This window comes from Mirounga leonina, unplaced genomic scaffold (assembly GCF_011800145.1).
Source record: "Mirounga leonina isolate KUSES-001 unplaced genomic scaffold, KU_Mleo_1.0 Mir_177, whole genome shotgun sequence".
Lineage (NCBI taxonomy): Eukaryota > Metazoa > Chordata > Mammalia > Carnivora > Phocidae > Mirounga > Mirounga leonina.
In genome coordinates, this window is record NW_023270459.1 from 2960389 (window position 1) to 2971834 (window position 11446).

Below are 11446 nucleotides of genomic sequence, written 5' to 3' on the forward strand. Positions count from 1 at the left end.
TTGCTTGGAAGTAACTGGTTGTGCTCCATAAAATCTATAGAGTAAACCATCAAGAGGTATATTAGGCATCCAGATGATGGGAAATAAGAGTCACAGGAGAAAGAGAACAAAAGAGTCAGTGTTACTGTGAAAGAAAAGTACCAGGATGACAGCTGTGTAGCAAGTCTGCAGCATAACCAATGGAGACAGGAGCAGTAACACAAAGGAAACCAGAAGAAAGTACTGAAGAACTAAATGACTGATGATTGTGACAGTATGGAAAATATTATTGATAGTCATGTGACAGTGATGTTTACACATTTTGATAGGTTAGCAACACAAATGTGGAAAACTGAGCAAATAACTTTAAAAGATAACTAGCTCCAGGGGCGCCTGGGTGGCTCAGTCATTAAGTGTCTGCCTTCGGCTCAGGTCATGATCCCAGGGTCCTGGGATCGAGCCCTACATCAGGCTCCCTGCTCTGCGGGAAGCCTGCTTCTCCCTCTCCCACTCCCCCTGCTTGTGTTCCCTCTCTCGTTGTGTCTCTCTGTCAGAAAAATAAATAAAATCTTAAAAAAAAAAAAGATAACTAGCTCCAGGAAAAAAAAATTACTCTAGAAATAATATGTCTGCTTAGTATACTACTTGGCTCAGCTCTAATACTTACATAGTAATAACTACATATATATACTATAGAGTTAAGTAAAAATCATGTTATAACCCTAGTGGGGAAAAGCTAATTTACCACTCCAACACACACAGAAGCCAAGGAATAATGACTACACTTGATTCCTCCACAAATAGTAAAATGAGAATAATTGGAAATACCAGTATAAATATTGAAGGCAGTTAGTTGGCTTAATCTTTCTTCTCATTTTGGTATTTGGCACTAATAAGACCTTTAAGGTCTGTCGGTCTGGGCTCTAACAATAAGGTTCTCAAACTACTTAGGCTCTGGTATAATTCAACCTGTAACCAGGCATCACTAAACTGTAATAAATGTTCCTGGTTCCTGAGTTGCCAAAAATCTGATGAAAATTGATGAAGATTCACAAAGAGGCTGAGGTCAAATGAAGACTGAACAACACCAACTCTCATTTTGTCTTACAGTCTGTGATGATCATGATTTTCCAGATATGAGCTCCCACTCAAGTGCTCAACTTGACCTCATCACATCACAGTCCAGGTAAAACAGATTCATTTAGCAAATAATATCCTCATTTTCCTCCCTGTGCACTTCTGCTCAATCAACATTCCTGACCCCACGTGGAAAAAGATAACGATTTATAGAAAAAAAGTCGTGAACACTTGTTGCCATTCGGAAGGGGCCCCTAGGCAACACAGCTGAGTAGACGGGATGGAAGGAAATGGTCAGGAAGTCCTGAAAGAGATGTTCTTACCCAATAAAGGGTAGGATAAGGAAGGCAAATGCTCACTGTGTTTCAGGAAGCATCACCTCGGGTCATGGCTTTCAGTCTTGCCCGAAGCGCAGTCGTCCTCGGGGCTCCCCTTCTGGAAAAGGGCAGAGTCCTGACACTGCAGAGCTAGCAGACCAACGCTGGCCTCGGTTCCCAGAACAACCCGGTTCAAAGGGCAGTCCTTTACCCTGCTTCCCCATTGTCAACTCTCTCCACTTCACACAGATACACTGACAGGGATGGGAGAGAGAATGGACTAATTCCGCCCGAGACCAAGGCTCCGGCTGCAGCAGAATGGCCTCTGGGAAGCTGGCAGTGTCTGGAGAAGCGGGCACGAATGCCCCCTACCCCGCACCACCTTGCTCTGAGCATTCCTCTGTCCCTCCAGGAGCAGGACTCCGGAGACTAGACTTACAGCAGAAAAGCCCGCCTCAGACAAGACCCTGAGCCAGAGACGTGCCCCAATTCAGGTCCCATATCAAAGACCCGAGGGCGCCTCTGTCCTCAAGAAGGCGGTGGCTCCCGGAAGCACAGCTGGTCAATCCCGGTCGCCCCCACACGTAAATCAACCTCCAGATGTTAAAGGTGCAGCTCGCTGATAACTGAGCCCAACTTGCTAACTCCGCGGCGAAAAATGCACAAGCTTACCGGATATAAGGCCTTCAATCGCAAGGTTATGCTTATGCCCATTCGGACCAGTGAGCCTTTCAGCCCCAAGAAGTCCGGCGCCCCGGTGCGAAGAAGGGATTGGAGCTCAGCGGACCCCACAAGCAATGGTATCGACAAGGCCAAAGACAAAACTGATTCCACTTTACCAAATGGCATGTGCGCCTGCGCGACTTGGAGGCGTTCGCGAGGCCTGAACTACAACCTCCAGAATCCTTTGAGCGCTCTCTACCCTTGACAGCGCCACGGCGGCTCTTGCTGCCTGTGCCTAGGGCCAGCTGCCCTCCTTGGTGAACCAGCGCTGTGGGATGGGTCGGTGTTCTCCAGAGTACTGTTGCTAATCAGAAGTTAATGTTACTTAGTGACCACTGCCTGAGTGGCAGAAGGCTGCCAATGCCCTTGGCTCACTCGATCCCATCTGGGGAATCATTACTCTCTTCTATAGACTTTGAAAACCAGAGTCAAAAAAGTTTAGTGACAACCAGAGACTAGAAACGGATTACGACCCAAGACTGATTTTTTTAATGATTTAAAATTTTTGTCCATGGTTGATTAATTTTTGCATAGGCTAAATAAAAGATAATTATATAAGTCTTGTTGACCTTCAGGCTAAATATTTTTTAAAATTTATTTTTATTTATTTGACACAGAGACAGAGATGGTGAGAGAGAGAGCATAAGCAGGGGGAGCGGCAGGCAGGCAGAGGGAGAGGGAGAAGCAGGCTCCATGCTGAGCAAGGAGCCCGACGCGGGGCTCCATCCCAGGACCCTTGAATCATGGCCTGAGCCGAAGGCAGCCGCTTAACCGACCGAGGCACCCAGGGGCCCCTAGGCTAAATATTTTGACAAGAATACTCCATGGGTGATATTGTGTCCTTCTTAATGTGTCATATCAGAGGCCACTTGATGTCACCTTTTTCCCATTCCTGATGTTAATTTATTTCCTTAAGGCTGTAGTCAACAGTCCTATTTAAAGCTATATCTTCTCTTTTTGTTTTTGAGTAAACTATGGAGTGGCGCTTTCAGACTGTTTGAATAAATATGGATACAAATTTGTCCTATCTTTGCCATGTGGCTACTAAAAACATCTGTTGAAAAACCTTTATGTAACATATACATATAATACATCCAACTCCTCAAGATTCAAAGGGTATTAAATGATCCAAAATGCCTTCATTATCATATACTATCTTTCCTATGTGTTTGGATCTATAGCTGGACTTTTAAGTAGTTCTAGTGTTCTATTATATTTTTGCTAGAGCTATACTCCTAATTATTATAGAGTTATAGTATGTCTTAATATCTGATGGTTCCAATTATCCAATTCTTCTCCTCTTTCAGAATTGTACTGGTTATTCTGATTTCTTTATTTTTCCATATAGACTTTAGAATTAGCTCATATATCTAAAAAAATTGCTGGGTATTTTTAATTGAGATTGCATCACATTTATAAGCTAAGGAATTATGATTTTTTAACGATGTCAGTACTGCAATCCCAGATGTTATATCCTTTTATTTTTTCATTTCCCGATTGCTTTGGAAAATTTTTATTTTCCACACTTAAAAAGTGTTAGGCAGTTGGTTAGGCATGAGCAAGGAGGGATTAGTATTTTTCCATAATGATTATGGACATTTCTATTTAATTTTATTTCTTGATAGCTTTTTTTTTGTGACTACCATAAAAGCAGTTTTTTTTTTTTTTTCTATTGGATCTTCTATTTTTTAAGAATATTTGTACATGAGGGCACCTAGGTGGCTCAGTGGGTTAAGCGTCTGCCTTCGGCTCAGGTCATGATCCCAGAGTTCACATCCACTCGGTGGGGAGTCTGATTCTTCCTCTGCCCTCCATCCCCTCCCTCATGCTCTCTCTCTCGCAAAAATAAAATATTTTTAAAAATTAAAAAAAAGAATATTTGGACATGGGTTTGTTGACTTCTCTATGTTAATTTTCTACCAAGGCAACTTCAGATTGGTCTCTCATCATAGTTTAATGTGCAAAAGGGTGATAAAATACAACTTTTTTTCTCCTGGATCTAGATGAAGCCACAAAATAACTGGTGCCAACTCTGTCTGTGGGTATCACTGCAGGGTATGCAACAGAGCCAATGAACACCAAGTTTTCTCCTATAATTCAATAACTGAAAGGTCATTTATGTCATAGGACTGTGCGGTATAATTTCTTGCAACGACAGAAATGTTCTATAATATGCTGCCCAATACAATGGCCACTGGCTGCATGCAGCTGTTGAGCACTTGAAACGTGCCTATGAGACAGAGAAAATGAATTTTAAATTTTATTACTTTAAATCTAAATTTAAGTAACTACATGTGTCTACTGGTTAATGTATTGGACACTGAAGAGTAAAGATGTCAAAGATGATGAAAAGTGGGACTGTCTTTGAGATAAGAATTACTTAAAAGTGTTTGGCAGTTGGTTAGGCATGAGCAAGGAGGGATTAAGCAGATGCTGAGCACACCCTCGGAGCCACCCCCAAGAGTTAACAGCCACACCTTCAGAGCCACCACCAAGGGCTAACAAAACAGGAAAGGCCTAGCCACAGAGCTGGCTCAAAAACCACAAGGAGACGTCCAAGAACTGAGCATGAGCACAAAAGGTGCAACTTTCCGTTAAGTAACTTTAAGTTCACAGCAAAAGCTCACTAGAAACTCATACATTTGTAAATAAATACAATTATAAATAAATACAATTATGACAGACTGCATCATGGGTAGGCACATGCACAGAAGCCAGAATGTTCTATAACCACCAGCTGTCAATCAAAGCCAAATTTACCTATGCAGAAAACAGGCTTAAAAGGATGCAGCTAGAGCTTCTCGGGGCCATTGCCACTCTTGCTCTGGGACTAGCCCGCTTTCTCTCGAGTGTTCTACACTTATCTACTCAATAAACTCTATCTCCCCATTCTGGTCTCAGGTTTCCCAATTCTTTGGTGCATCTGGGACAAGAACCAAGGGACCCAGTAACAAAAATTGTTGTTTTGTGTGCTGTATTCCCACTTTCACGAAGGAAAAGATGGTTGCTTTCCCCTTGCCTCAAAAACAAGCAATGAGGCCACTGAAGTAGTATCTTATCTCCATACTTCAACCCTAACACCTCCATGCGCTGCTTCTAATGAATAAAATGTGGCAAAAATGATGGTGTGATGGTATATCATTTCCATAATTATGTTAAGTTATATGGCAAAGGTGAAGGATTTTGGCAGATATAATCAAGGTCCCTAAACAGTTTAAGTGGGTCAAAAGGGAGATTATCCTGAATGGGCAGATTCTGAGAGATGTGCCTTTTAAAAGATCTATAGGTCAGAGACAGAAGTAAAAATGTCTTCTGCCGCCCTTGAAGAAACAAGCCAACATTACTATCGCTTCAAGGAAATTAATTCTGCCAACAAACATGTAAATTTGGAGGATGACCCTGGGCCTTCGGTGAGACACCATCCCCAACTGACACCTCAATTGCCACCTTGTAAGACCCTGAGCAAAGGACCCAGCTAAGCCAGGCCCTCACATGTACCCATGAAAACTTTGAGATAATAATTGTGTATTACTTTAAGCTGCCAAACTTGTGGCAATTTGTTATGCAGCAATAGAAAAGTGATAAGCCCTATTAGTGGCCATAGTTCCCAGTAGAAGCTGTTGATTCTAGTTCGCAGTTGTTCCAAACTTCTCAGATCCACCTGTATCATACCTCCAGAGACACCAGCACTAGCCAAGCTAAACCCCACTCTAGAGGCAGTCTGAGTCCCAGATACATGGAAGCTTCCTCTACATCCCTGTAGCACCAGGGCCAGATTTCAAGTATTAATTATTGTAATACATGTCTGGATTTATTTTTTTATTTTTATTTTTTTACATGTCTGGATTTAGAGTTATAAGTTCTGTGAGTAATTCTGCCCACCTCCCACAGGTTTTGCTGTGTAGGATACTCAGCAACCTTTATGTTCAAAAAATTGCAGTTTGTTCATATTTCATCCTTAGACAAATGTTGGCTTAAACATGCATTGGATCAAGAGTCAGATGTTCCTACAATCCAATATTATTTTTTAATCAGTCAAATAATGTGGGCAATAATATTCTCAATAATGTTGCATGCTGACATAAATTTTAGGATTCAACATACAAGGTTAGATACGAATAAAAGCATTATTCATTATATTCTTATGTTTTTTTTCTTCAGGATGGATCATCTCACGCCCAAGAAGGAATGAATGATGATGACTTTGCTATATTCACTAGAGGCTTAACATTCTTCTCCAATATTAAATTTCTGATATTAAATAAAATATACACCATAGTTAAGAGCCATTCCATAAATAATAAAATAGACAAAGGAAAAAAATAATATTGATAATGGATTATATTTACTGAGCATGTTAAAGTCTTAATTATAAGCATTTGTGTAAATTAACTCATTTGATCCTTACCAAACCCACATATACTAGTGAATATAGCCATGCCATTTCACATAAACTATAATAACATATAGGAATGTGTTTTTAATATAAATATGTTGAAATGGAAATGAATTATTTTTTAAAAAATTAAATGTCCCTACATTATATTTGGGCAAAATCATTAGGAAAAAGTCCACAAGGATAAGTAACATGGAGGGAAGGAGAGAAAAATGGCATAGTACAGTATGGTCAAAAAGGAAGCCAGTTTAATCTGTCATGTTTAAAATATGTACATGTCAAAAGGTATGCAGAGATTTCAAAAACAATGAAGAGAAGACAACCAAGTACAGCGTGCCAAGTAGGATGCTAAACATGGCATTCCTTACAAACAAAAAAAGTGGAGTCAGTCATATTATTTGACCATAGCTGTTTGGTAAAAATAATGGTACAGTCATATATATTAACATTATTAATGCACTTAATCACATGGAATGTCCTATATGACATATCTTGTCATTAAGAAGACAATTTATGAGACAATTTGAATAATATGATTACATTTGCTTTAAAAAATTATAAAAGGATTTGTTCCAACAATTTGACCATAGTTATAGCCCCTTTGGGGGATGAAAGCTAACTTTATTGGCTTCTTTGTAGAATTAAAAAATTTAGAGAAAATTATTACAATAAAATATCACATTTATGAAATAAAAATATTAATTTATATATACAAATAATCACTTTATCAATATTAAAATATATATCTTAAAGTAATGATATTTTATTTTTAAAAGATTTTATTTTTAAGTAACATCTTCATCCAACATGGGGGACCAAACTCACAACCCCAAGATCAAGAGTTGCATGCTCCTCTGACTGAGCCAGTCAGGCACCCCTTAAAGTAATGATATTTTAAATAAAACAGTACAGGGGCGCGTGGGTGGCTCAGTCATTAAGCATCTGCCTTCGGCTCAGGTCATGATCCCGGGGTCCTGGGATTGAGCCCCGCATCGGGCTCCCTGCTCGGCGGGAAGCCTGCTTCTCCCTCTCGCGCTCCCCCTGCTTGTGTTCCCTCTCTCACTGTCTCTCTCTCTGTCAAATAAATAAATAAAATCTTTAAAAATAAATAAATAAATAAATAAAATGGTACAGATGCAAAGATATGCAGGTATAAATTTATTATAAAAAGATCAAGTAAAGAGTTTCCAAATTGGATGTCGGGGTATAAAAAGACTCATTATATCCAAGCTTATAACATTAAAAATATAAAATGTCACAAAACTGTGCATAAATAGCTTCAGAAAATAGTTACTGAATAAGTTGTGCTGTAATAAGAGTTTTGGTGAGAACAAAATAAATTCAAAAATTTAATGTACAACATAATAATATAGTATTTTAGCTATGCATAAACCGAACTACTTACAGCTATATAAAAAATAAAGTGGATTTAAAGTATTTTAAAATATGAAAAATGCAACAAAAAAGATTTTTCACTTTTCTCCACTCATGATTAGAAAGTTTTTAAAATTTAGAAAGGAATGAGCTATTGATAGAGAACTTCCAATATTCATTTTATTCTTATGGTAGTTAAACTGTGAAACACATAAGGCATTCTCATATTAATTATATTTCTATATTTTCTTACCAATAAATTTTAGGATTTCTCCTATTACATTTCTAAGATTTCTCTTTCATGTCATGTTACCTGAAAGACATGCTTAAAGGTCTTACAAAGCTTACTTTCATACTATTTCTTACCATTATGAACTTTTTGATGGCGATTAAGATTTGAGCCTCTTGCAAAAGCCTTCCCACATTCCTTACACTCATAGGGTTTCTCACCAGTATGAATTCTTTGATGCAGAATAAGGTCTGAAGAACGAAGAAAGGCTTTTCCACATTTGTTACAAGTATATGGTTTATTACCAGTATGAATTCGCTGATGCCGGGTCAGGTATGTTGCACAAGTAAAAACTCTTCCACATTCATTACATTCCCAGGCTTTCTCACCAGTGTGAATTTTCTGATGTTGTATAAGTATTGAATCTCTACTCAATATCTTTCCACATTCCTTACATTCATACAATTTCTCATCAGCATGAATTAACTTGTGTCGAGAAAGTTCTGATGAACGACGAAAGGCCCTTCCACATTCCTTACACTCATAGGGTTTCTCACCAGTATGAATTCTGTGATGTTGAGTAAGGTCTGAAGACTGACGAAAGGCCTTCCCACATTCCTTACATAAATAGGGTTTCTCACCTGAGTGAATTCTCTGATGTGCTGTAAGGATTGAGCCAGTACTAAAGGCTCTTCCACATTCCTTACATTTGTAGGGTTTCTCACCAGTATGAATCCTCTGATGCCGAATAAAGGCCGAAACATTACTAAATGCTCTAACACAATACTTACATTTATAAGGTTTCTCACCGGTATGAATTCTTTGGTGTTGAGTAAGGTATGAGGAATGACGAAAGGCTTTTCCACATTCTTTACATTCATTGGGTTTCTCACCTGTGTGAATCCTCTGATGTACTCTAAATATTGAACTAGTACTAAAAGCCTTCCCACACTCATTACACTCATAAGGTTTTTCACCAGTATGAATCCTCTGATGACGAATAAGGGCTGTACCATTACTAAATTCTCTAACACACTCCTTACATTTAAAGTGTTTCTCACTTGTATGAATGCTATGATGTAGAAAAAACTGTGAGGCATTAGTAAAGGCCTTCCCACTTTTCCTAAATTCATTAGATTTCTCCCTAGTAAAATTTATCTGATGTTGCATAAAGTCCGAGTCACTATTCAAAGACCTCCTACATTCCTCACATTCATAGGGTCTCATACCAATATGCACTGAATGATATGAACTAAGTTTTGAAGTTCTACTAAGGGTGTTCCCATATTCCTTATAGTCATAGAATTTCTCGCCATTATGACCTTCTTGATGTGTAGTAAGTTTTGAGTCCTGTCCATAGGCATTTTTATGTTTTTGGCATTCATAAGATTTCTCTTTGGTATTAAATGTTCGATGTAGAGGGAGAGATGTTTGCTGAATGAAAGGGGATATGTCTTCAGAGGTACATGAGATTTGGCTAAAATGTCTTTCCTGAGATCCCTGTTTAAGTCCATGCTTTGTAAATCCTTCCATTATAACCCACTGGGATGAATCTATTTTATAGTTACCCTTTTTCAGAGATAATTTCTTGTTCTCACACCTAGATTTATATTCTGAAAGAAAACACAAAAACATTCACTTTTTTGGGAGGGAGAAGACACAAAACTTAGAAAAGGCAGAATTACATTGACATCAATGTTTATAATGTAAATAGGATTTACAGTTCTTATATGGTGGTGCAATTTGAGAGATAAAGTATAGAAATTGAAGAGAGACATAGAAAGACATGGGGGAAGGGGATCAGAAAAAGACGAAGTCAATGATTCTTAAATTTTGGAATAAATTCAAAGTATACTTCGGCAAAAACCCAAAAATCTGATAACCTAATCTGTTAGAAGGCTATAGGCAAGTAACCTCTTTCACACATTCAGTGTAGCAAATAAAAATGGTACAATTACCATACGGGGATATTTGCCAGTTTCTAGCAAAATTATATAAGTATTTATCCCTTGAGCAAGCAATCCCAATTCTAGGAACCCAAACTATACTTTCTGGAAAGAATCTGAAGAGATTTATGCAGAAGGTTATCCACTACAGAACTATTTGTGTAAGAGCAAATGACTATAACAAACCCAAATAGCCACCAACTTAATACTACTTGAACTCAGTATCGTAAATGCACACAATAGAGTTCTAAGTAACTTAATAAAGAAATGAGAAGTATCTATATATTCCTATTGAATGATCTTCATGACTTTTTAAAGTAGAAGAACAGGTAGGAAGGAGTAAACTATGTATATGCTGCTACCATTTATAAAAGAAAGGGGATATATGAAGATATATACATAAGGGCTCACATTAAGCAAAACAAAGAAAGGATAAATCATGAAGTTTATGACAGATATACTATGTTGGAGGGAATTAAAATGATGGGGATGAGGTAAATTCAAATATGCCACAAAAATGTAGAGGAAATTGATATTAGGTGAGGAATATAGGAACTCTCTATACTATTTTTGCAACTTTTTTGGTAAATATAAAATTATTCCAAAACTAAAAAAAATTTTTAGGGTGCCTGGGTGGCTCAGTTGGTTAAGCGACTGCCTTCGGCTCAGGTCATGATCCTGGAGTCCCTGGGTCGAGTCCCGCATCGGGCTCCCTGCTTGGCAGAGAGTCTGCTTCTCCCTCTGACCCTAACCCCTCTCATATGCTCTCTCTCATTCTCTCTCTCTCAAATAAATAAATAAAATCTTAAAAAAAATTTTTTTTTTAAAAAGAAGAAAAAGTCATGCTCATAAAAATCATGAAAAAAGATGAAAACACATAGTAGTGCTATTTCTATTGAACACTTCCTGAATAGTGCAGCCACAGCAATAAGACTAAAAGGAGTATCAAAATTGCAAGCACAGAAAAGCAAGAAACAAAACTGAAAATATTTACAAATTTTGTGACTGTCTGCTTGGAAACTTTACTATTAACAATTCCAATAATTAATGAGATATGGCAAAAATCAACACATAACACCAAGAAAGATTAAGTCAATTTTATACATCTTTTTTATTTTTGCCAACGTATCTATATGGAATGATTTCCACAACAACTTGTTAATAATTATTAAAAGAAAACCAGAACGGGGTGCCTGGGTAGCTCAGTTGAGCATCCGACTCGATTTCGGCTTAGGTCACAATCTTAGGGTTATGAAATGGAGCCCAGCATCAGGCTCCACATTGAGTGGAGCCTGCTTAAGATTTTCTCTCTCCCTCTGCCCCTCCCCCCACTTGCATGTGCACACGCGCATGCGCTCTCTCTCTCTCTCAATCAAAAAAGAAAAAAAAACAGGACAGTAAAAAA

General features: G+C 38.2%; 1 protein-coding gene across 1 annotated transcript in view; it reads right to left on the reverse strand.

Annotated features, from left to right (window-relative positions):
- LOC118022885 (zinc finger protein 420-like) overlaps positions 1-9318 on the reverse strand; it is a 60035-nt gene extending 50717 nt beyond the window's left edge. The window contains 1 exon segment of the mRNA XM_035023856.1: positions 8243-9318. Coding sequence (XP_034879747.1) covers positions 8243-9265 — 1023 coding nt within the window. The 5' untranslated portion in view covers positions 9266-9318.
- Positions 9319-11446: the final 2128 nt, after the last annotated feature.